The 25,682-nt window shown below is 47.5% G+C and overlaps 1 protein-coding gene and 1 non-coding gene across 3 annotated transcripts; one reads left to right on the forward strand and one right to left on the reverse strand.

Moving 5' to 3' along the window:
• The first annotated feature begins 9,789 nt into the window (after positions 1 to 9,789).
• Otx2 (orthodenticle homeobox 2) lies at positions 9,790 to 19,513 on the forward strand. Of its 2 annotated transcripts, none has more exons than XM_028873554.2 (5): positions 9,790 to 10,000; positions 10,165 to 10,243; positions 14,702 to 14,917; positions 15,879 to 16,054; positions 17,891 to 19,513. In XM_028873554.2, the coding sequence occupies exons 3-5, from the start codon at positions 14,821 to 14,823 to the stop codon at positions 18,509 to 18,511; spliced, it is 894 nt and encodes a 297-aa protein (XP_028729387.1). In that variant the 5' UTR covers positions 9,790 to 10,000; positions 10,165 to 10,243; positions 14,702 to 14,820; the 3' UTR covers positions 18,512 to 19,513. The 2 variants fall into 2 exon arrangements, with proteins under 2 accessions (XP_028729387.1, XP_028729389.1); XM_028873556.2 differs by having other exon boundaries at positions 15,903 to 16,054.
• A 5,081-nt stretch (positions 19,514 to 24,594) lies between these two features.
• LOC114696066 lies at positions 24,595 to 24,698 on the reverse strand. The gene has a single exon (XR_003734954.1). It is a non-coding gene; the product is annotated as a U6 spliceosomal RNA (small nuclear RNA).
• Between the last annotated feature and the right edge of the window lie 984 nt (positions 24,699 to 25,682).

A 25,682-nucleotide genomic window follows, 5' to 3' on the forward strand; every position in this document is an offset into this window, starting at 1 on the left:
GAAGGTAAAACGGTCCCAAACAAGTAAGTATGTAAAAACCATTTCTAACTGAGATAGAAAATTTTAGAAAATCACAATTGTCATTATTTTGAATAATTTTTGCATTCTTTAAAAAAAATAAGACTATAATGGTGGTATAGACATATATGGAATTTATAATGGCTAAAAACAACACACAGATAAATCTAAGGTTTGTTTTCAGTCCTATCCAAAAGATAAAAAATCTTTTGCTGAGGAGCACACAGTCTCCCTGTACACATACATACTCAGTGGTCCTGACTTTAGTTTTTAAGACACATCAAATTTGCAGAGTAAGAGTCAGGTACGTAAACAGTAAACAGCCTCTACAGCTTCCCCTGGGAACACGGCTCTGAACGAACAGCACAAGCCCTTACAACCTCAAAAAATGCATCTTACTGCTTCATCTAGAAGAAAGTAGGTAATATAAAACTTTAGATCAAATGTTTGTTATGACTACTCGTTTATCTGCAGGGAAAAAAAAAAAACCCACAGTTTTCCAGACCTGAACCTGATCATGCCTATGAACATTATCAGTTCTTAAAAACAGGGGTTGGCTATCAAGCACAAGGTCCTGGGTTCAGTTCCCTGCACTGGAAAAAAAAAAGATAAGCAATTCTTGACAGCTGTCTAATATATAGAAGGCTCCCAATTATGCTTGTTGAATGAATGGATAAATGTGAATTCATGCTGTAATCCACTTTTTAAAAATGTGCTCTGGAGACTTCTTGGATTGATAATCACCATCTTTAGATAAATCAGAGATTTCAGTGGAAATGATTGCATGTGAACAATAAATATATCCAATCTACCAAGTGTGAATTTTTTTTTAATTGAACCAGTATGCATTCTCATTTAAAGACTTTATGCAGGGCTGCAAGGTGGCTCAGAAGGTAAAGGTGACTGTGGTCAAACCTGGCAACCTGAGTGTGATCCCCAGGACCCAGGTGATAGAAGCAGAGAACCAATTCCCACAGTTGTCCTCTGACCTGCATACATGGCACATACCTGCCTATAAACACACACACACACACACACACTTTTGTAAAAGCAATAATTATTATAGTCAAGATGTTGTGGAGTCATGTGCAATGATTGCCTGTGATCCCTGGACTAGGCAGATTAAGGAGAGTTGTTGTGAATTCAAAGCCAGCCTGGGATATATAGAAAGACTCTACCTCATAAAACTAAGAAAGAAGAAGAAAAGAATAAATAAAACAAAAGATTGCAAAGCCTAATGTTAAGTGTTTGGGGCATCATTTGGAGTCTACAATTGACCAAAGTTATATCCACACAGTGCCAACTACCAAAACATCTAAACATACTTCTGAGATCTTGAGCATAATGGAATTGTTTGATTTATCGTACAAAAAAAAGTAGTGTCCACAGATTGTTTCTTTGTTAGGGAAACTTACATCCAAGCCTTTGCTGCATCTGCTTGGTTGTTGAACACTGGGAAAGGACCAGGCTCACCGGAAGCCCAAGATCCCACTGACACGCAACATCTCCAGACCAGCCTCTCTTTTCCATAGTTCTCTGGCATGTATTATACACCAAGACAAGAGAGTGGAACCAAAAGGAAGCTGCCTCTCTAAGAATCATCCAAAAATACAGCATCAACACTTTGTGTGAACTGTGTCTTCCTTTAGGGATGCCTTGAATGTTCGTGTTTGGGAGCTGAGAACTGGAAGCAATTTTATCTTTCACTTTTTTTGTGTGTTCATTAGGTGAATAAGCTGCCAGGAAACTGCCATCTAGGCTATGAGTTACTGTCTGTTGCTCAACTGGCTTAAATGGCATTTAAGAAATGATGTAGGAATGTCATTATTGAGCAGCTATCCAAAGTCAGACACATATAAATAAGTATGCCTTCAGCATCCATAGGTTAAATGCCAAGAAACTGACCCACAAACACAAGAGTGTTGCTGCACGTCAGTTACTGTGACATGCAGGGTTCAAACTATCCCCTAAAAGAGAACCACTACTCACTGGTCTAGGACGCCTAGCTCCCTCTTCAATACCCGGCTGACTCACATGGCCTCCCCCAAAGCAAACACTAGGGCTTGGTTGACAAGGAGTAGCTGGCAAAGGACTTTCACTTGAACCACATGAGAAATGAATTTGAAAGGATGAGGGCAAGCTCTGGATACATTGTGCAGGGAGGAGAGGCTGTTCACAGGCTGAGGCTGGGAAGGTGGAAAGAAGAAGGTTCCTGTGTAGTTGATAACAGGCTTTCACTCAAATCTGGTGACAATGCTGAATCCCACCTGCCTGGCCTAAGAGCGGTAGCAGAGTGGCTTGGAGCTTGGGGGGCGGGGGTGGGGTGGGGTGGGGAGAGCAGAGAGGAATCCAGGCCTGATTTGTCTTCAGACAGTTCTGAGAAGCTCCCTATAACCCATGGCCAAAATAAAGTCTGCAGGAAAGCGCATAGACAGAGACTAGAGGGGAGGTAGGATTCAGACAGCAGCATGTATTTAGAAGGAGCGTTCCTGTGACGTTTCCCTTCAAGGGAAGGGGATGTTGGCCAAGCCTTAGAGAATGGTTTCTGGCTTCTCCAAGAGGCTGGCTGTGTGTGTACCAGCGCGTTCCGGCAGTTTCAGAAGTCTGTCTGCACCATCCATTCCTTTCCCTCACAGACACAGGACTCAAGCCCCAGGTCCCAGCCATACACCTCTCCCCTACACTGTAAGTGATCTAGGGACTGTCACTGAAGATTCAGGCTGTCCAGCAAACCCTCGGTTAGGAAAATGATGGCCTGGCTGCTTCTATGGCCTGTAGTTGCTCCCTAGTCCCCATTGGGACAGCAGCGGAAGTTGGGGGCGGAGGGGGGGCGGTCACTGATGGGCGCTCCCCCTCTCTCATCTGCCTAAACTCGGGCTGGGAGGCTGTGCTTGAAAAGGAACCTGAGGCTGGACTGGGCTGGTTCCTAAGGTTGTAGGACGCCAAGCAGGAAGGGTCTCCAGAGGACATAAATACAGATTCTGCCCTTTCCCCAACCTGTACCCGGCCCAAGGGCCCGTGGACTAGGAATACAGCTTGACTCCTTGAGTCCCCGATTAGGAACGCTGGTGGCGGCGGTCCCAGGCCCCGGACTTAGCATCGTGTTCCACGCCAACTTGCCAGCCAGGGTTCACCTCCTGCCCTGGTTTAGAGGGCTCGCCGCCCCGGCTCAGGGTGCAAGTTCTCATTAGGTTTCCCTTCGTCCTCGAAGGCAAAGCTCAAAGCGGGTCTCCGTGCCTTGCTAGCCCGGAATCCCGACGTGCCAGGGTCTAGGACAGGTCGCGACCGACCCCCCCCCCATTAAAAAACCCACGCGCGACCGCGAGCGCACAAGCAGACATTGAGAGCCAGGAGGGCACATGCACACATAAACTCATGCTTCGCTCCCCACACCGGGGAACAAAACTAGCTGCTTTGGCTGAGTAACCTTGTGCACCCAAAAGCTCTCCCAACACGACCTCGGGTGGACAGGATTTCCCCCATAACTTCTCCACTCAGAAGGCAGCCCAGCCTACGTGGTTAAACTTCTCACAGTGTATCAGGTGGCGTTCGGCCCCCCAAATCCTGCAGCTCACGGGGCCCGCGGCGGCCCTCATCCAGCTCTGAGCGCGGGCGCGAGGTTTGCCTCACTTTCGGACTCCGGATAGTGTCTCTATCCCGGAGGCGCTGCCCGGTACCCAGAGACACCGGGGCAGGGGATCCCGCTGCCGCGTCACACAAGCTGGAAACAAAACCCGCCAGACCGAAGCCGAGCCTGGGCCGTGCACCTTAAGAAGCCCCAAGTAAGGGATGGGTGAAGTGGGGAAGGGGGGAGTCTGGGGAGTTTGTTCCGAGGGCCTCAGGTAGGAGCCCTTCTCGGATGCGACTGCATTAGAGTTAATGGCAGCCGCCTGCTTCCCATTATTAATTGTCTTTGTGTTTGGATAAAGTATGTAATCTTCTTCCCGACCACACCATTAAAATAGGTTGCCTTTTCAATTAAGAACTGTCGTGAGCCCAGCAGTCAGTTTTGCTAATGAAGACGCATTATATTTTCCCTTAAAAAAAATTTGAAAGGAAGAAAATCCCAGTTTTTCATTAGACTCGATTATGGATAAATACACGAAGGTTTCCCTAATATTTGTGCCGACATCTAGTGCATTAAACCGCAGGCTTTTAAATAAATTGAAATTTCTGCAGATAAGAGAAAAACGTGGCTAGCAAACATCTCCAAGCTCACCTCACTTCGTTCAGATTTGTAAAAGCAAATACTATGAGTTCTTTCTCTCTCTCTCTCTCTCTCTCTCTCTCTCTCTCTCTCTCTCTCTCTCTCTCTCTCTCTCTTTTCAGGTTAAAACAGATAAAACAATTAAAACAAGTACAGCGGCTATCTGAAAATACCTCTGTAAACTTTGGGTCAGGGGTGCCCTCCTAGTTTATAGAAGAGTTCTCACACTGAAGCTGCGAATACTGAAAATGTGCTCTGGACGTTTAGTCTGCAGCCTTTACATGGATACCTCAGCTCCATCGCTCACCAGCAAAGCGCATTGACTATGCCCTACAATTAGTTTTGGCTTGCTCCCTTCCTTCCTCGCCCCCCTTCCCTTAAAGGCAAATTGAAAGCTAATAACCATGAGGGAACTCCTTAAAATTCTATGCTTTTGCCATAAGCAAATTCTCCAGTGTGGTAAGGCATCAAAAGTGGCCAAGTTCTAAACCTGAAGTTTTAACATGTATTGGACATCCGCCCCCACGGATGTGAGGGTACAAAGTTTGGATCCTTGAAAAATGAAACGTGTGCGTCAGTCACTCACTAATCTACAAGTTGGGGAATATGCAATGAAAAGGACCTATCAAGAGCTATGTGTTCTTAGTTGATTAAAAAAAAAAGGTTATTGTTTTTTGTTTTTTTTTTTGCTTATGGAATACTGTTTCAAATAAATAAGTCTCTCTCTCATTCAATATGAGAAGTCTGATAGGAGCCACATTGAGACTAGCATTTGAAGAAAAGAAGAAGAAAAAAAAAGCCAAATTCTTCTAAATAGAAGAAAGAAGTTCCTACCAGCAGCGGGGCTTTCCTTTGTAAGGCAACATCAGTGGTTTCTTGCACACATGATTTTTTCCAGGTTTGGGGTGTTATGTCTTTTAAATATTGAACTCTCTTTTTAATCAACTAGCTCCTTAAAATGATCTGCAAAGAGTGGGAAATTAGATTTTCGATTAAAACCTTATCCCATCTCGAAGGATTACTTCATATTGATTCTTAAATATGGCTACAATTGATGGGCTCTAATTAAAAATCCAAAGAAAAAGTCTGCCATGCCCATATAAAAGGAGCTTTTCATATAGGGAAATAAAGCTTGTAAAAGGTTACAAATAAAAGATTAGAGTTTTATCCAAACTAGTTTAAAGCTTCACTGTGGTTTTCTTTTCTTCTTCTTCTTTTTTTTTCCTTTCTTACAAAACCATTCCTGGGTCTTTTTTTCCCCCAGTTTTAAATGAAGTTTGCAAACAGGCGCGATATTGGAGTGTAATGGCTGTTCTGATTCAGCTCCATAGCTCAAGGCTGCTGCCTGCAGTAGAATTGATTTCAAGGAAACTTTAAGACTACCAGATGAAAATTATGTAAACTGACTGCCACCATCCTTTATCAATCTATCCACAAATCACACACACACACACACACACACACACACACACACACACACACACCTCCCACACTCACACAAGCCTTTATTCTCCCTCACCTCAACCCTGCCCTGCACACACACACCCTACCCTTGGTCCTCATACTCCCTGGGTCAGGCGCACAGCTCCTAGCTCACACTCAGCTCATAAATGTCTCACAGTCCACATCTCCCACTTGTCACACAATCTTAATCCGTTACATTCCGGAACAACATGGTACTCTTTTCCCTTTTTTTTTTTTTTTTTTTTCCATTTGGAGTTTGGCTCCTGTTCTTTTATCGACAGCACACACAATTTATCTTTGAAGTTATTTCTTTTTCCTTTACCCTCTTTTCTGAAGCAACCGAAGTACAGGGACTGAATGACCCAAGCTTAATTCATAAGTGAGAGTCTGTGGCCTTATATCCCCCACCCTGCCCACAGTGCCAATCTTAAATCTTGTTAACAAACATAATCAGAATTGAGCTTGGCAAGTTTTAAAATAAAGACATATCTAGAAATCTAGTGGAGAATTACTTCTTTTTCATAGGTGATGTTTCTTAGGCAAAAACCTGGTGTGTGCCCTCCTCCCAATTGTGCACTGAATTGCCGAAAAGATTTGAAATTAATCTTCATATTTCGGAAGTTGATGTTCAGGGAGTCTAGCTACCCCACCCCCCTCTGACTGTGCTCTTGTGGGATATGGGTTATCTTCTTTTTTTTTAATTAGCCTGGAAGACTCTAGAGATGGCTCTTCTCCCCTCCCCCCACCCACTCCCATAGTTATTAAACTTGAGGGAAAGTTTAGAATATTTTAAACTAGCTTGGCATTTTTGAATGAAGAAAACTAAGCCCCGTTAGTGATATACATGAATCCAGATTTCAAAACATGAATATCAGCCATAATCTGGTAACTGCATACAAGCCTTGACAAATAATTTGATTCCCCATGCACACTGTCCCTCTCCCTTTAGCTTCTGAATCCTTACATCGCATCTGCCTAGCAAGGTAATTGTACACATTGAAATTAAAACCCACCCACTTGTTAATGAGAATTACTGAAAAACACAAAGCATGCTACCATTAAGTCAGATTCATAGGAAACGTTTTTTTGTTTTTGTTTTAAATGGGAGAAAAGTTAGACTCTGGATAAAGGAAATACAATGAATAGTAAGTATATTGGAGGCTCAAGAACTTACTGAAAATCAAGAGATGTTTCCATCCAAGGAGTCTTTTTCTCCCATCAAGCTTCCAAGGTTTTCTGTGAAACAGCCCAACCCCCGCCCCCCTTCCCCCAAAGCCAGTGGCTTTTGTCCTGACCTAGAATAGAGTTTGTGGAAACGGTACCTGAGCCGGGCTGTCTGCAATTTCCAAACTGACAAGAAGAGACTGGAAGATAAAAAGCATGTTCTTACAGGTGAAGAGCAATTTTGCAACTTTTCCCGGCGACACAGGAGAAAGCTTGCCTGCTACCAACTGCTGGAGAGTCTGGGCAGAATTCCTCTGGAAAGAAAAAAGAAAAGTCTTTTTTCCTTTCCCTCCCTTGTCTCCATCTCTGGCTCTGGCTCTCTTTCTCCTCTGTCTCTCTCTCTCTTTCAGATCCAATCTTTTGAGAGCTGCAGCACATTGCTAAGCTAAAGGGAAATTCCCTTTGATAAAGCGGTGTTTCCAGCTTCGGGGTTTTAAAACCTAAATCTATATTCAAATCTGGCTGAAGGTGTGTTCTGGGATTTATGAAAGCCTCTTAAAGGGGTAAATTTACCAAACCGTGACAAAATCATCACAATCTTACTTTAGACATCTGAAGTGGATGAGAATTTTAAAGAGACCCTTGTTTATTTAACACTGTCCATTTCCAACTGGTGGTTTATTGGCCCTGTATTTCTGCGAAGTTATTAGACAAGAGGGCAAGGGAAAAGCGCTGTGTGCTGCCAGCCGCTGAAGGCGAGAAAGCCCTCCCACGCTGCACCCAGCCCAAATCCTCCGCTGTGACAGCACTCGGGAATTTTCAGGGAGGTTCTGCTGCTTTGGGTCGTCTCCGACGACAGCCCAAACCTTTCCTTGGAACTTGAGGTGTTCCCAGTCTCTGGACCCTACTGCAGGCGGATCTCTCTCCGATATTTTTTTTTTTCACTTACTTGGAGAGAGACTCACAAGCCCTCCTCTCTTTCTTTACCGCACCCCACCTCCACTGTCCCCGAGGCCTTGCTCCGCCACATCCACGAGGTTCTTTTTTTTTTTTTTTTTTTTCCTTTTTCGCCCTTTGATGGTTTCAACATCTTTTTGATCAAACTGGGAAGAACTCTTTTCTCAGGGTGGGAAATAAACTCTTCTCCAAGACATTCGGGTGAACTTGCCCTTCCGTCATCCAAAGCACGGTGGCTGGGACCGAGAGCCAGGACCTGCCTTCCCACAGCCCGCGCCACGCGGGACCACCGCCTGGGACAGTCCCCCTCCTAAATGAAAGGCCTTAGGGACAGTCGCCAGGTGTTTCAGCACAGTGGGGGCAGGGTATCAGGGAAAGGTCCGCACTTCCCTCCCCCCACCCCCACCCCCAGCCTAGGCCCCCACAAAGTCGTGGTTCCAGGGTACGCGACAGCCAGGACTTTTCCTTCGCACTGGAGCTGCTACGGAGGAGCCAGGAAGAGCTGACCCGGGCCCGGGGGCGCTCGGGGTTCGTGGAGCCGCCGGGACCCAAAGCTCTTAAGACACACCTGCTAGTCTGCTGCGGCTGCGGAGTTGACCAGCCCCAGGCCGAGCCGGAGTCGAGCCTAGCCGGGCTGCCGAGAGCTTGCAGCCTCGTGCGCACTCCCGTAATTCGCTAATTGCTGTAAATCCCAAGGACGGCCACATTTGATTACACATACAGTATAAGAACCGACAACAAAGCGATGAATTAATTACCGACTTCATTAACATAGGTCCCCAAATTAAAGGCAACGAGCTGTTTCTTTGGGCTCACTAGCAGTGGTGTCGGCGGTGATTGAGGTAGTAAGGGGGTGGTGGGTGTTTTGGTTGTTGGTGGTGTGTTTTTTTTTTCCCCCTTCGGCGTTGGGAGTTGTGAGAGAAAAGCTGTCCTCTCCCGCCACTCCCACGCTTACCCTCCATTCACACACACTCGGCAGCTGCCTTTGCCCCCCATCCCCTAACACTCCGTCCAATCTCTTTCTGCTCTTCTAGAAAACTCAGATCCTAGTGAAAGCTGCCAGGTCCTCGACCTGGACCTGACAAGTTGAGCTGGTTTCCTGCTCCTGATGCATCCCTGCTCCCGGGTTTCAGCCTCAGGCTTGGGCGGCTCCATCCCTGTTAGCTCCAGGCCCTGCAGCACCAGGAATTCGTTCTTAGGCAGAAACTGTTTCCACGGGGACTTTCACCACCCTACACTCACGCCCGAGAGATTTGAGACAGCCCCTCCTTGGCCCACAACCAGCCCGGGGCTAGATTTGGGCGTCCGCGCGCGCGGATTTTTTGTTGTTGTTTTGTTTTGTATCTTGCTCTGGGCTTCTCAAATTGACAAATCTCGTGCGGAAACCCAGAGACCAGGAGTTATTTGTTAAGCGGTTGAAGAACAGCGAGGACGCTGAGGTTTTCAAATAATTAGTTCACAGCCTTGTGGATGTATCTCTGTCTTTACTGCACGTCCACACCTCAGTCCCCGCTCCTTTCCTTCCCCGTCTTTTCTCTCAGCGCCGTCTGCCCTGTTTAAGGGGACATGGTTGTGTTTTTAAGCGTGAACCTGGGTTTGAGTTCTGCCTCTGCCTCCGCCTCTGCTCCACACATTCTTTGCTAGTGTTGAAATAAAAAAAAAAGCTATCACCCTTCCCACCCTTCTCCAGCTTTGATTTAAATATTTTCACTTTCCTGTCTTACGTTGTTTTGGTGTCCTTCCCCTAAAATAAAAACAAAAAAGGAGATGCTAAGAAAGGGGTGTAAGGGAAGAAGAAAAGACCGAAGGGGGAGGCCTTCCTGTCCATCATTTTAATTATACAATTAGTTCACATGCTCCGGCCCATAATGTATATTTTAAGCGCAGCCCAGTGTTTTTAAGAACGTTCTGGTAGTGTCGGAGGTCTGGATTTGTTGCCTGCTCTTCCCCCCGTGCAGCAGCGGCCTGTTTTCCTCCCCCTGTTGTGTGTTTTTATTATTTTCCCTCTGGCTTAGATGTGTCAATCATCCTCTCCCTGCCATTGGTTGGAGAGTTTGCGTCAAAAAGTTGCCAGAGAGGCGCTTTCTCAGCAAATCTCCCTGAGAGCGGAACCTTCCTCAGCTCCAACTCAGCCTCCACTGTTATTAAAAATAAAAATCGCCAGAGCAGCTCGGTCGCCACATCTACTTTGTATGTATCGTAGACGGACACACGCCTGTTTACAACTCTGGCCACATTCTCTGTTCTCTAATAAAAGATTTTTTTTTTTTTTTTTTTTTGCTTATGTTTGACTTTTTATGGAAGGGTGAAGACTACAAGGTTTTTTTTAACTGAGTCCTCTTGATTTCTTTTAGGATGGCTGGCTATTGGACATTTTGAAGGATAATTTGATTTTTTTCCCCTTCCTTTTCTAACCTCCAATGCGGCTGTAAGGTAAGTGTCCGTCTGTCTTGTCTATGGCGATATCTTTGTGTTCCCCAGCCTGCAGTGACCCCCGCGTCTCCAATAGACGTCCTCATGCAACTCTGGATGTGGACGTTCCTCTGGGACTGATGTGTTTTTTTTTTTTTCCTAGTGAAAATGTTGAGGCGAAGTAATGACCATTAGGAAAATTTGACGATCTGTAGAAGAGGGCGGGAGTGGGAGGGAGCGAGAGCGCGTGCTCTTGGGGGTCGCCGCTGCGGCGGAACGTCGTGGAAATCCTACGAGTCTAATCTGGGGGGTTGGGGAGGGGTTTTGTTCTTATGCCCACGCGATTCATGGCTTCTCCTCGCGAGCTTTGTATTTTGGCCCCTAGGTTTAGCTGGAGTCCTTAGGCTTGATTCCAAGGACGGTTTTAAAGAGTCTGACAAAATGATGCTTGTGCACGTACCTCGGTTGGTAAATTCAAACGATAATAAGGTGGGCGCTTCCGAAGGCCGGTGCGCCGGAAGCCTGGCTCCTCGGTCGGTCGGGCCGGACCGCGCGAGCTGCTTCTCGAGCCCCCAGTCTGCAACCGGAGCCGAAATCCGAGCGGATAACCGAGGAGGCGGGAGCGCGGGCGTCTGGATACTCGCGCGCTGCCTGGTCTCTCTCTTTTCGTCCTCTGTCCTCTAGCCTGGAGCAGTTCTACCCTCCGCCTCTTCTCCAAGCTTCTAGGGCTCTTCAGTCCTTTACATCAGGCCTTCCCGATCCCTAGGGGTGCAGCTTTCCCAGCCCCGGCACTGCACACAGTGGTCGTGATCCCCGGGACAGATCACCAGGCCGAGGCCGCTAGTTAGACAGGCTTTTAAATGCGCCTTTCCCCGGGGTGGTTCAGGGCACGCGCGCGCCACAGCCTCCGCGCGCACCTGGGGCGGTCAAAAGTGGGGGAGTGAGCGCCTGGCTGCTCCGGGTCTGCGAGCCCGGAATCCCTCCGCTGGGACTCGGACTCCTCCGTCGTTCTGGGTCTGGGGTTAGCATCGTGGGCCGCTGCGCGCTCATGAACTGCCTTCTCAGGCTCGGGGACAATGACGTGTCGTGGGTCAAGGCCGGCCTCTACTCTCGGCCTGCCTAAGAGGGGAACCATCGGAAGGTCCCCGCTGCTAACGCCCAGCCTGGGCGACGACGGGTTGCGCGGCCAACTCCGAAGAAGTGGCGGTGTTGATACGTTCAAGTGACTATTGAAAAACCAGTGTCCGGTTTCACGGCACGGTTTTCTGGAAAGCCTAGAGCCCCGATCCAAATTCGTCCTTTACAGAGCTTCTCCGGTGTGCGGAGAGAGAAGGCCCAGCCGCATGGACCTGCGGTGGTACACCACTTGGGGAGGGGACCGGGAGAGGAGTTGCTCTTCCTTTGAAACTGTGTCCTCCATCGCTGAGCTTTGCGGGGCCAGCTCACCTCGGGACTTTTTTCCGGTTACTGAAAGTTACTAGCACAAGAGTGGAGTCGAGCAAACTCCTCCCCTCAAGTAAGGTAGACATCCAGGCCTTTCCTTCCCGACCTAGCATCGGGGCTTCTCCCAACTATAATTAATAGTCAAGATCAACCCTTTTGGCGCATTTCTTTCTCACTCCCTCGCGGGTGGTGGAGTTGATGATTCCCCGAGGCCAGAAACTTTCACTCGAGTTAGCGGGGCAGAGGCCGGGGCCGGCTGTTTTCCAAGTGCCCGAGTACCTCCTTTTCTTTCTTCCTTCCCTCTGGCTCTCGGTCCTCTTCCCTGCCGCAGGCCAGTCGCCAGTCCACGTAGTTTTGTTTCCTCGCCATCATGCAGAAAATTAATCAGCCAGGACGAGAAGCAGAGCTGAACACGACGGCCTGTAATTAAGGGACGTGTGCCCCTCGGATTATCTCGTTAGTTTATCAAGAAAACATTTATTATAATTAATTCTCGGACGAGGTAATTATTATTGAGCGAGGACACAGCAACTGGTAGATGGGCTTCTTGGAAGGAAAAAAAAAAAAACAAGGAGGGGGGTTTGGAGGGGGGAAGCGACAGATTGCACGAATTGACCGTTAGATATAAGGCTGCGCAGGCCGGCGCAGGCAGTGGAGAGGGACCTTGGGCGTCAGGGCTGCTGATCTGCGGGGCTGCAGGGCAGGGACGCCGGACCCAGTCGCTTGCACCTGGAAGTGAGGGCACTCGCCACGCTACCGCCGTTTCCACCTAGGTATGAGCTCTCAGAAGCCACCTCGCCTCGCGGTCACATAAAGCCTTAAGTCTTCGAAAGGGCGTCCCCAGCCCCACACCCCCTTTGCACCGGAGAGGAAGATGGGTGGCCCCTTCCCCGGCTGAGAAAGTTAGCTGGAAGGGCCCTCAGCTATCTTCTTCAGGCCGTGTTTATTATCCCGGCTGGCAGTGGAGAGCTCTCTCTCTCTCTCTCTCTCTCTCTCTCTCTCTCTCTCTCTCTCTCTCTCTCTCTCTCTCTCCAGGAGGAAAAGTGAAAATAGGTTACCTTGAGATTTTGAGCCGTTTTGGCTCTCCAAGAAGGATCTCGCCCCGTATTTTCTATTACTGCTCTTTATGGTGGAACATGCTGCGTTTATCAAATGATCTGTTTAGGCATTTCTAATTGGGTGAAAGAGAGACTGGTAAATACATTTCCCCATCTTAACGTCAGATATGACTTTAGGTTCCTGTATAACACTTCAGAACTTTTCAAGGGGGTAAGAATATATTTTCAAAGAACTCCACTTTAGAGGCTGTCTAAATAAGCAATGACTGTGTTTTTTAAACAGTGTTACTTTCACAGCCCCAAATAGCTGAATCTTGGGAGGAGGAATACAGGACATAAAGTGTTCTTTGTGAGAGCAATTAAGTTTTACTAGTTAATAATCCAGTTCTTTAAAAGGGACATTTTAAAAAACACATCTTAGGGTGGGAAAACATGACCTGTGCTCTAAATTTAAATCAGGAAGAAGTCACTGTTGTTGAGTTCTATTTGAGAAACTTTTGTCTTTGTCTTTTAAGCAAGGTAGATATGAAAATCTTATTTTCACTATCCTTAATTTCAATAATAAAATTTCATTGTGAAGTTGAAAGAAAACTCACAATCTTGTATCCGCCATTTTGAGGAAGTTTCTAAGAGTGTCAAAGTTTCCAGGCAGAGATCTTGGCAAGATAGATGCCTAATTTTAGAAAAATAAAAGCCAGCCTTAAATGCTGCCTGCCTATGTTAACATAGCTCTGGAGGCAGGGACCCAGCAAAGAAACATAAATAACTTTTCTTTTCTTCTCCAAGCTCTTTTTCTTACGTAATTATAGGAAATTTGGAAGGTAGAGAGAAATCCTACCAGTTTCATAGCTTTGAATGTTTATCTACTTCCAACCTAAAATGTGGGAAAGGCAGTTCCAGTTAGCAGCAATCTGGAAGCCTCTGAGAACCCTACATCCCCAAAACTCTGCCTCCCCCAGGATCTGCAGCCTCCTCATCAAAATCAACATGGAAGCAGCTTGCTCTAGGAATGTACCCCTTCCCACTTGCAAAATGTGGGGGCCTGCCGTTTTTCTGATTGGTGGGATTCTAACTTTACTTCAACATTTCTGGCAAGCCCTGTACTAATCTTAAAGACTTTTTTTTCAGTATGTTTAAATTAAATATTTGATGGGTGTCGCTTAAAAGTTAAATACTTGTTTATTTAGCTGTACTTCTTTAGACACATATAATCAAGGTCCTACAAAACCCTAATAAATCTGTTACTTACCTCGAAATCTAATTATCCAGACTACTAATTAGGTGAAAATGATTACTGGAAATGACTTCAAATGTGGAATAATAGTGGTTGGGCACTTTTCTCAAGTTTGTTCTTCAGCAGGTTGGTATTTTAAATGTTAAATGCATTTACATTTTAGGTGCACAGCAGTTGAAAGTGGTAATAAAAAAAAAAAGCTAAAATAATTAAAATCTCTGCCAGGGGAAGGCAACAGTCTGGGAAGAGGTAGATTTCTTGAATTGTTTCTTTGTTTCTCACCAATGGGCTTTGTTATCTGCATTATTTATTTAGCCAAAGAGTTCTTTGTCTCTGCAAATGGCCCCAATCAAGTTTTGTTTGAGACAATTAGCTAGTGCCAGCCAATGAGTCCTATGCAAATGTTGGGATAGGAATGTAATGTGTGCATTTGGAGGCGTGGGGTTTTGTTCTTGGGGAAGGCGGATTGTAATTGCTTTCCTCGGGTCTTTTTTTTTTTTTTTTTTTTTTTTTAAGTTTAGGGTGGGGGTGGGGAAGACAGGTTTATCTGGTCTCGTTCCATCCCCTCTAGTTCTGGAGCTGCTGGGGGTTGGGGGGACGGCGGGGGGCGCATCTGTAACTCCTTTAAAAGCCTGTGTCTAGCATCGCCCTGGCTCTTTTCAGTTAGTGATGGAGTGTGGAGGAAGCTGCTCCCGCAGAAGCAGTAAACCAGCACCTCTGTTTGTTTGTTTGTTTTGCCCTTAGTTCCATCACTCCAAACCCACTCACCAAGGACCCTGACCCTGTCCACTCCAGGAGACTCGAGACCGTCCGGCTGGGTCCCCCCAGTTTGGGCCGACTTTGCGCCTCCAAACAACCTTAGCATGATGTCTTATCTAAAGCAACCGCCTTACGCAGTCAATGGGCTGAGTCTGACCACTTCGGGTATGGACTTGCTGCATCCCTCCGTGGGCTACCCGGGTAAGTGACTCCCGCGGCATTCTCGACGCCATTCCCCACGTTCGCCCCTCAGGAGGTTGGAGGTTTGGAGGGCTCACTGTCCTCACTCAAGCTCCAGACGGGGTCCCCACTATGTTTTCCTTGTCACGAAGCAGCTGAGAGCCACTGGGCACTTACTGACCCAGGAGGGAACAACAGGTTGGGAAGAGACGCGTCTGGGGTCCGCAGTAGTCACAGAAAAGTCACACTGCTCCATTTTAAAAACTCATTGGGCAGGGTCGTGGAAGGTTGTTGACCTTGTCACTTGAGCGTACTCTAGCTTAGTCTCCACGCCCAATTGTTGGTTAGTGCCACCCTGGAAGTAACCGAATTTTCTCCTCTACTGTTCCCTATAGTTCTCCCGGCCTTGCCAGGGGCTTCCGGTACCTCCAGGCCCTGTCCCTTTAATCCTTCGAGGTGTGACTTCCCTCCAGGTGCTAGGCACTTTCTCTCCCCCCCCTACGCCCACCCCCGCAACATCTCCCCCTCACCAAATACTCATAAAAGTCTGAACTATTGTCACATTTTAAAGATGCAAGAACAAAGATCCTTGCGGTGCTAAAATACCGTGAGAACTGGCTCCACGTTCGCAGCGTCATTTCGAGACTTAGGTCACCGCAGAGCCTCTGACTCCACTAGCCAGCCTTTTCTGTTGATAGTGTGGTCTAGCGGTTTTTTCTTGTTTGTTTCCAGAATTGGGCGTGGGGGTGGGAATTGTCTTTACTCGGTTTATTTTGTTGGCGCTCCAAGTGATGCTCTCTAGTCTGCAGGGGGGGGGGGGGGGGGGGGGGGGAGACACTGCACTCAGGGGAGGTGGTGTGTGCTGGAGGTTCTGGAGGGGGTGGAATTCCTTGGTAGGAACACGGTGAGAGGTGGGAGGTGGGGGAGTTGTGGACCGAGGAAAAAAGTCCTGTGACTGAGAAACTGCTCCCCCACCCTAAAGGGCCCTGGGCTTCTTGTCCTGCAGCCACCCCCCGGAAACAGCGGCGGGAAAGGACTACGTTCACCAGGGCACAACTGGACGTTTTGGAAGCTCTTTTTGCCAAGACCCGGTACCCAGACATCTTCATGCGGGAGGAGGTGGCGCTGAAAATCAACTTGCCCGAGTCCAGGGTCCAGGTAGGGCAGATGTAGACTCACTGTTTTTCCTAATCCTGCCCTCTCTCAAGTTTGGTGTATACCGACTCCTGTCTTGAATCAAAGAAGGGCTTGAAATTCTAACTATTCGGGAGCCTGTGAAGCGTTCTCCATTTGCTCTCTGTCCCTACTTAACCCCATGAACCAGGGTCTTCTGGCCTGGTTGCCAGGTTAGAGTAGCAATTGGGCTGCACGCATAAAGTCCTAGAGCCCTTGGGTCTCAGAGTCCCTGCAGTTGGAGAGCCAGTGGAGGGCAAATTTCAAGGAGAGTCACGTGGTCCTTGTGTGAGCATCCTCTTTGTGAACTTTGTGTGTGGGAAACAGGGGCGTGGAGTCTAGTTCCCAGACAGTAAAAAAAAAAAAAAAAAAAAAAAAAAATTTAAGCACATGAAGAAATGGAGCAAATGACTTTCTCAGGGCCATACCTGCTTTGGCAACAGAGTCAGAAATGGTGCTTTCACCAAATAAGTTGACACAATAAATATGTGTGGGGGTTGGCTTATTGAGGACAGAACACAGTTTTCTAGCGCTGTCATTTAACTGACAATTCTATATTGGTAACATTCCCTTTCTTGTTCTAGTTTCTTCCACATTTTACCCTGAAAAGGAGAAAATCAACTCCCTTTTGACTGGAGAGCAAGCCCCCATGTGGAGCTCTTTGGCGTTTGGCACCTCATCTGCACACACACACACACACACACACACACACACACACACACGACACTCTGCTTTGGGTAGAACTTGGTTTTGAAAGTACCATACATCACTGTGAACTATAAAGCAGAAAACAGGATTTTTCAAAGTGGATTGGAAAAAAAATTAGCACTTGTAATTCTTGACCCAAAGCCCTCAATGGAAACAAACTGGCTCGGGTGTTTAGAGATGCTGAGCTTGGTCTCGGGGACACTACAGTTACAACACCTTCAGAGTAATCAAGGACCTGTAACCAGTGTCACACACTTTTAACCTTGGCACCAGGGAGACAGAGGCAGGAGGATTTCTTTGAGTTCCAGGACAGTCAGCTCTATGAAGAGACCCTGCTTAAACACCTCCCCCACAAAGGACTTGTAGCTAAGACAAAAATGCTAGTAGTTTCTATCATAAGTTTCTGCATTGCAGAAAATGTACAAAGAGAATTTTTCAGAGTGGCAGGCAGAGTTCTAAGTTAACAAACCAGTGAGTCAGTGTAGCGAATAGAGTAGGCTGTGCATGAATCTGAAGGCATAAACTTGAGTCCTGAAGACTCGTATTGAGGTCTGTCTTTGAGCTCAAAGCAGAAGCCACACAAGTCATTTCATTCACTACAAAGCGTCTTTCAGCAGACACTGGCTCAGATCTCCTCTCCACAGGAGCATGTCTTCTTGGAGATTTCTTTTATGAGTCTAGGAGAGACAAAATGTTAGGTCGTGGAACCAGCCTCCCTATAGCTGTTGCTTCCTGGACAGTGCAGCTTACACTGTTTGAACTCAGTCTACCCTTGGTGGTGTGCAGCAACAGAATGCTTCCTTCTAAAAGATATAGATAGGGTCTGTTTTGAGGTCATCCCCAAATACAATGAGGTCTCTATGTGTAGAGGAGATAAAACAGGAAAGCAAGGTAGAGAAGTTTTAGCTTATAATGAGAGTGATTAGCTTACATTTTCTTGTTATGAATTTGTGTGTAAGGTGGACTTTCCCAATTGGGAAGGTGGAGGTGGAAGAGCCCTGTGAGTTGTCTCTAGCCGCAAAGGAAATGGATCATTTGGCCATGCAATCTGTGACCACTCTAGCCCTGATGGAGTTATTACGATCGCATTGAAGAAGCTTCTTTCCTTTCAAGGTGTGGTTTAAAAACCGAAGAGCTAAGTGCCGCCAACAACAGCAGCAACAACAGAACGGAGGTCAAAATAAAGTGAGACCTGCCAAGAAGAAGACCTCTCCAGCTCGGGAAGTGAGTTCAGAGAGTGGAACAAGTGGCCAGTTCACTCCCCCCTCTAGCACCTCAGTCCCAACCATTGCGAGCAGCAGTGCTCCGGTGTCTATCTGGAGCCCAGCTTCCATCTCCCCTCTGTCAGACCCCTTGTCCACCTCCTCCTCCTGCATGCAGAGGTCCTATCCTATGACCTATACTCAGGCTTCAGGTTATAGTCAAGGATATGCTGGCTCAACTTCCTACTTTGGGGGCATGGACTGTGGATCTTATCTGACCCCTATGCATCACCAGCTTCCTGGACCGGGGGCCACACTCAGTCCCATGGGTACCAATGCAGTTACCAGCCATCTCAATCAGTCCCCAGCTTCTCTTTCCACCCAGGGATATGGAGCTTCAAGCTTGGGTTTTAACTCAACCACTGATTGCTTGGATTATAAGGACCAAACTGCCTCTTGGAAGCTTAACTTCAATGCTGACTGCTTGGATTATAAAGATCAGACATCCTCATGGAAATTCCAGGTTTTGTGAAGACCTGTAGAACCTATTTTTGTGGGTGATTTTTAAATATGCTGGGCTGGACATTCCAGTTTTAGCCAGGCATTGGTTAAAAGAGTTAGATGGGATGATGCTCAGACTCCTGATCAAAGTTCCAGAGAGGTATAGAAGGAAAATGAAGGGCCTTAGAGGGGCCTATATCAACCAGCAACCTGAAATGGACAAACAAATCTTAAGATTCTGTCATAGTTCTAGATCATTGGTTTTCTGATTTGCAAATGATTGATCAAATATATTCTAGTCACATGCAACCAAACACCACTCAAAATAAAAACCAAACAAAACTAAGTTGTGAGGGAAGGGAGGGAAGGTCATACCCTTCAAAGCAGAGGTGACCCGGTGTTTTAGCCAATCCTTGGTTGAATCTTAGGAATGGACAGTGTTCCAAGCTCATTCACATTTCATGACCAACTGGTAGTTGGCACTGAAAAACTTTTCAGGGCTGTGTGAATTGTGCGACTGATTGTCCTAGATGCACTACTTTATTTAAAAAAAAAAATAATGTTCATAAGGAGTCCATATGTAGTTTAAGAGACAATCAGTGTGTGTCTTATATAAATGGTACATCTGTGGTTTTTAATCTGTGCTAGACTTCAAAACTGTGATCTCCCGTTACTGTATGCAACCTTGAACTCTGCCTATGCAGGGGTTCTTCTGTGATTAAATAGGTTATAATTATAAGCAAAATTCAGAGCAACTGAATACTGATCTAGAAAGATTACCTGTGGCTGGAGGTGAGCTGCCCTGCTGTCTCTGGCAAGGATCGAGGAGAAGCAAAAGGACCCTGATTCATTCGTAATTTTATGTTGGTAAGCCTGGCAGTAAAAAGACATTGATGGATTGCTCTGACCCTGATGAATTTTAAACTGAGATCATTTATGCTTGCAGATGTTAACTGGAAGTTATATATGCATAACCCCTTTCTTCCTGGATTTGGCAGATATGTATAATTATATTAAAATGGTTCTAGCACAATACTGGGTCTAGTTTAATTTTATACCATTACTTAGGAATGGAAAGCCTATATCCATCCTTACCTTGCCAGAATGTTTATTGTAAGGCAGAGAAGCAATTAGTGACTTTGCTCCTTATGTCTTTACTTTTTCCTTTGGCTAATGGAAATGAATGAACAAGTTATGAATGACAGTGGCGTGGAAACTTCGGCGACTTCCCTCAGGATTGCTCCAAATTGAAGTTACATCCATCCCCCAGTCAGCCGTTGGCACCCTTTCCTCCCCTGCACAAGCTCGAATCCCTTGTTAGGCACTTTGTTGGCATGGTTTTTTAGATAGATCAGTTGTGTGTGTGTGTTTGTGTGTGTGTGTGTGTGTGTGTGTGTGTGTGTGTGTGTTAGGGAAAAACGAGTATTTCAGAAAGTGAGAATGGCGAGAATTTCTTGTTTCAGTTCTCTAAGGGCATTTTTTTTTTCTTTTTAAAAAAGCTGAGGTAAACATGAGAGGGAGTGTAATCAGAATCTGAAAGCAATTCAGGCAGAAATGATTTCTGAACAAAAGAGTTTCAGAAAACTTTAAAAACCTATAATTTCAGTAGTTGAACATAAGGCATCCTGGTCTGTGGTGTGTGTGTGTGTGTGTGTGTGTGTGTGTGTGTGTGTGTGTGTGTGTGTGCTTGCGCTGGGGAAAGGGAAGAGTCCCTTTTTTGGTTGTAGGAGTTACTAGAAAAGGCAAATGGCCAATGATTGGTGCTCCTGGGGGGGGGGACTATTTAATTTCATCTTAAACTTATGTTCTTAAATTTGATCAAATTCAATGACTCTTGATTGTAACACTGTAAATGAAGGTTAGCACTTGCAACCATTTCATTTTCTGGCTATTTAATTTCTTATCTCTGCCTGTGCTTTTGAACCCCATCTAATCTTGGCCTAATGGGTAAAATTGTTTTATTGCTAAATAAAACTCAATACTTTGCAGCCATCACCAACTGCAGAGCTGGATGGCTAGTTCCTCCTCGATCAAGAGATAATTCGTTTTCTGTAGTCTTCCCCGAAGGTAAAGGCCCCAGGGTCTTTACTTTTCCCCAGGTCTAGTTTGTTTTTGTTTTTGTTTTTGTTTTTGTTTTTTTTAAATCCTGCACGTCTTTTCGTGCAGTAGTAATGTAACTCCTAAATAATCAATTTCTCACATTGCCTTTGGTTTTCAGGAAACCTAAGCAAGGACAGGGCAAGTTCCTTAAAAACAGGAGTATCTGGCAAGCTTAGGATTACTCAGCAAATGACTTGGTTTCTTCAGGGTCTGAAAACGAAGTTAAAGGAGGTCTTGCAAACCATTTTTTTCGTCACTTCTGCACAACTTCGTTTAACTGAGACCACACAGTTCAATTGCTTTGAATGGACGCCCAAAGTAGAAAGGATTTCCCACGATCAAAGGCGAAGGGGAGGGGTGGGAGGCTAGCATTGGCTTAAAGACATCTGAGTTCTGATCGCCACTCCTAATCAAAACTGGATTTAATGAAGTTAATAAGTTGGTACTGAAACGACTGTGAGTCGCTAAACCGGAAGCAAGCCGGTAATAAAATCCTACATTTGGGAAGGCAGAGGTGAGATGTAGGGACCGTCTGGCTTTACAAAGATCTGTTGCACCAAACCTTTATCGTTTCTACAAAGATGCCTGGCTCTTTGGATTTCACCTTGGGAGTGTTCCCTTCATAGATAAGAAGAGAAATTCAATCAAGCCAATCAAGTTCCGGCTTTCGAAACCTCCAGGTTTAGAAAATGGTCAGTTTCCTCCACTCCTCCTGGTTCCTTCTAATCTCACCTCTTCTGTGTCTGTGTGTGTCCCTACCCACCCACCCACCCCTCCACTCAAATATCCGGGAAGAACAGCTGCGGAGGCCGGGCACAACTTCGACAAACAGCCTGGTGCCCAGGGCTCCTTTTCCTAAATCTGTTGGCCAACTGTGGCTTGCTAGGAAAATCGTCCCAGCTGTGCCCCGGGGAGCTGAGTTGGGCCAGAGGTCGCAGGCGGTAGCTCCTGGACTGCACTCAGCCCTGCAGCTGGAGACGGGGAGCTCTGGCCTAGCCAGGCGCCTCTATTTCTTGTGGGGCTCCCGCAAGGTCCAGGACCTGGCCTGAGACTAGCAGGTCCCTTTAGCCTAGTTCCCAGACCTGAAAGAGCCCGAGGCGTCCCAGCCAGGACCAGGGGATGCATGACCTCGCCCTGCCACGCCCGCAGCCACTGAGCCCGAGTGAGGGTGGGTGTCTTTGCGACCTTTCAGGCCTAGCGGAGTTCAGGGATCAAGGCAACTTCAGGGTTTGGAAAGCGAGTTGGGAGGTAAGGGTCCTCCGTGCGAGCCGCCTGAAGCATGCAAGAAGCCGGTGAGCGGCGTCCATTCGGCTAGCGCCGCTAATGCGGGCGTGGAGGAGACCGGGGACGAAGGCTTTCCTGGGATCCGGAGTTTCGCTGCAGGAGACTTGGGAAGGGAACAGCTGCTCCCGGAAGCTTGGGGAAGGGGGTCACTCAGCTTGAGGTCTCCTGTAGCGCTTCAGACCGGGGCGCCCTGCTGGGCCTGCCCTTGGGGACTTTCAAGGACAGCCAGGTAGTGAATATACTGAGTTGCGAGCCGGGTACTGACTCGGAAGCTTGAGAAACTCGCTCAGCCCCTTACTGCCGCCCCACACCCCCATTTCGTTTCCCTACGAGCTTCGGCTAGTTTTGGTTTGGGAGCCGCTGCGGCAGCCCAGAGGATCAGAAGCAAGTTCTGGAATGGGGAGGAAGCAGCTCCTTTAGGTGTCCCGGGAGTCGCCAGGTTGTCAAATCGTCCCATTCCTGTACCTGCAGTGCAGAGGCCTCACACAAGTGCCGGTCGGTCTCCATTTAATCAAAAGCCGCCAGCCGGGCCAACACCACAACACAAGTTCGAAGCCCAGAACCTCACGCCTGGTGAGAAACTCGCCTGGTGAGAAACTCGCTATTGTTATTAAGACAACGCTGTAGCCCAAAATCAGGTACGCCCGATGTTAGGTGGAGTCGCTTGCATGCAGAGGTGTGTTTTAATCATGCAAAAGACGCACACAAAGAAACCGGGCAGGTAACCGATTCATCCCATACAAATAGAAGTAGAAAACAGGATGGGAAGGTGCTGGGTCCTATTGGTCCATGACCTGTGCCTGAATTCTTGGCCTTCCTCCTAAACCATCAGGAAGGGCAGCAACCCCTTTCCCTTTGTGCCCCTGTCACATCTGCATACTCACATCTGCGAGCAGAGCTCGAAGCACCCCTGGTTTTCTTTTGTGATCCTCCCTCACCCTGTCAGCACAGGTTGCTCTGATTAACACTGATTCTCCCCAGAAATGCCATTTCCGCCTTTGGGTTGGTGGGGCGTTTATAAAAGACCGAAGACTGTCTGCTCCTGCGATGAGGAGAACAAAACTCCTAACGAGAGCGACCCCGATATTTTGGGGGGATTGCCGTTGCAACTGCACAGATTATAGGGTTTGTCTCAGACAGAATTCACATTACGGGTTTAGCTGTAGTACACGGGTGTTTTGAGACACGTTGTGTGGCATTGCTTGGAGCTTGTCTTTCCAACTGCTTGCTAATAGCCATGTGACTTGTGTTTTTTAAAAATTGTTTTATGCTCAATTCGAGCCGGATGTATACATTGTTTGGAAAAGGTGAGTTTTTTCTGATGGCAGCGTCGGGAAGGAAACGGATGTAGGAAACTTGTGTATGGGGAAGTGGCTGGAGAGGAGGAGGCAGGCGATGCATTTGAAAGGCTATGCAACAGCCCTGCAACCAAAGGAGGTCCCTCCCAAATGCTAAAGAGAATCAGCCAGACTTCCCCTCCCGCCAGCACTATGTTTTATGTTTAAAAACCACCCGGCTGTTGACCGCAAACAAACAATAAGCAGATTCAAATAAAGGAGCCCTCCCAGGTCCAATCCATTTAGTCAAAGAAGACGGTAGGTGCCAGGGCGGCCCCACCGTCCTCAGGGGAAGGGAACTTCAAAATTTGTTTTTTCTCCTAGAGCGAAAGTCTAGCAACATGCGGTCTAGGAGTTACTGTTATTCCTCAGCCTCCTCCACCCTTTTACCTCCAATTCTTAGTGGAAACAGTGTTTTGAAGAAAACAAATAAACAAGGGGAATGAAAAAAGAATCTCTGTAGCAGACATAATGGTAAACTGGTAAGGTCTGAATTGACCCAGGTTGGCTCCAGGAGGAAAAGGAATGCTCCTGAATCAGATGGAATAAATCCCCCGGCCACCCTCACGTGACCCGGTGCCAATCTTACCCCTCCTATTTGCAAGGATAGGGAAGGGGCTTTCCTATTGGGGATTCCTTAGTCTACTTGATAGCCCTGGAGACCGTTTCCAGCCCAAGGGCTTCCTTAAAAACAAGGTGCCCATTCCTAGCAGGCATTTGGTGGCTGGTTACTTCCGCCACCACCACGTTGGCTAGCTAGCTCATAAAGGGAATACCAACAAATACTCCTTGGGAAATACTGACTGAGCCCTTGTTCCCACATGCTCCGGTCAACATTGGAGGCTAGGTACTTAGAGACAGGTATTGGGTCCATTAATGCCCTCCTTGAGGCCCCATCCCAATCTCACGACCTTAACCTCCAGAAGCCTTAGAGGACTTTACAACCAGATGATCAAAACCCGGAGTTATTAAAATGTTTCCAGAACCACTAGTCACATTTTAGGATCATGAACCATTAATAAAAATCTCCTTAACATTCAAATGGCTGTAAAACGTGTTGATAGCGGATTACTGGGGCCTAATGGGCGTTATGTGATAGATAACATGGTCTCATGGTCTCGAATAGTGAGGTTGGGGAATGGGCGTCTGACCACAGTTACTCGATTATCAGCTTACAGCAGCTAAATCTTTTTTTTTTACTTGCAATGCTCTTAAGAAAAGGCATTGTTCCCAGCAAAGCCTGGGACTTGTGTTCATCATTTAACCTCTGGACAACCGAGTACTGTTCTGGAAAGAAGAAGAGGAAAAAACCCTGACTGTGGGCATAAGGTCACCTTGAGATGTAGGGAGGTGGCTTCTGAGCCACTGTCCCTCTCTTCCCTGGCCTTTTTGTTTTCATATGGAACACTTCATGGATTTGCGTCTCATCCTTGCACAGGGGCCACACTAATCTCTGTATAGTTCCAATTTTAGTACATGTGCTCCTAAAGCGAGCACCCTTTCCCTGGTCTTAATGGAGCTGTGCCTGAAAGGCTGTGCTTTGGGAAGTTCCAGGCCCTTGCCGGGGGCCAAGGGGGGAATATCCCGCAGTGGGTGTCGAGCTGGACACCGGCGCTCTTGGAAAAGACAGCTAGCTCCCTCCCAAGGCTCTCCAGAGGGCGGAGGGGGCGCCTTTGAGCATTGCTGACCTGATGGAAGAGACTCGCAGGAGTGAGTTCCGGCCGGGGGCTTGGGGGGATATTTGGCAAAAGTACCGCTTTTTCTTTCTCCCCTCCCACCTTTCACTCAACAAGCAAGCTCTGGGAAAAGCGCAGAAAGCCAGGTCACCTCTGGCTGCAAAGCCCACACTTGCACCCTCCTGGGGACGTCCCCTGTCCGCGCGGCGCCCCTAAATGACGTTCCGGTCATTTGGAGCGTCTAGAGACCTTACCAGGCCGGAGAGGTAGAGAAACACTCTAGTGTCTGAGGGGCGGCACTCTGGCCAGTTGCATGGGACACTGAAAGTATGACCCTCCCAACCCGAGCCTCTGACTGGCACCTCTTTGAGGAAAGGGCCTCGAAACTCCAGCGACCTAAACCCCTCTGTCTGCTGCACGTGGTCCGGCCGTCAGCTCCCCCGCAGAGTGGACATTCGTGCTGACCCCACGGAGCAGAGATGCCGCCCCATCGGGGGAGTCCGGGAGCGCCAGGGACCGGGATGATCCGAAGGCGGTGGCGTGAGGGTGACCCTCAGGATGCTGCTATCTCCTCCTCATTCTGCCCATGTGGGCCCAGGTCCTTCGTACACCATAGCACAACCCCAGGCCAGCGGGCTAAAAAGGCCAGGCTTCCTCCCTCAGCTCCCTGCGGTGAACAGATGCAGGAGCTGAGCTGGGTTTGGTTTCGGAGCTCCAGGCCTGCATTGGGCCTGAATCCCGGAACCGAGTGTTTCAAGGAGGGGGAAGACAATCAGCGATGTCCCCAGTCCTTGCAGAAGTGCAT

This window comes from Peromyscus leucopus, chromosome 9 (genome assembly GCF_004664715.2).
Source record: "Peromyscus leucopus breed LL Stock chromosome 9, UCI_PerLeu_2.1, whole genome shotgun sequence".
NCBI lineage: Eukaryota > Metazoa > Chordata > Mammalia > Rodentia > Cricetidae > Peromyscus > Peromyscus leucopus.

Bases quoted from the DNA above. Each gene is read 5' to 3' on its own strand.
- Otx2 (XM_028873554.2), top strand. From the start codon at position 14,821: ATGATGTCTTATCTAAAGCAACCGCCTTACGCAGTCAATGGGCTGAGT. The intron at 14,918-15,878 runs GTAAGTGACTCC...CCCACCCTAAAG, and splicing joins TCCCTCCGTGGGCTACCCGG to GGCCCTGGGCTTCTTGTCCT. The intron at 16,055-17,890 runs GTAGGGCAGATG...TTTCCTTTCAAG, and splicing joins TGCCCGAGTCCAGGGTCCAG to GTGTGGTTTAAAAACCGAAG.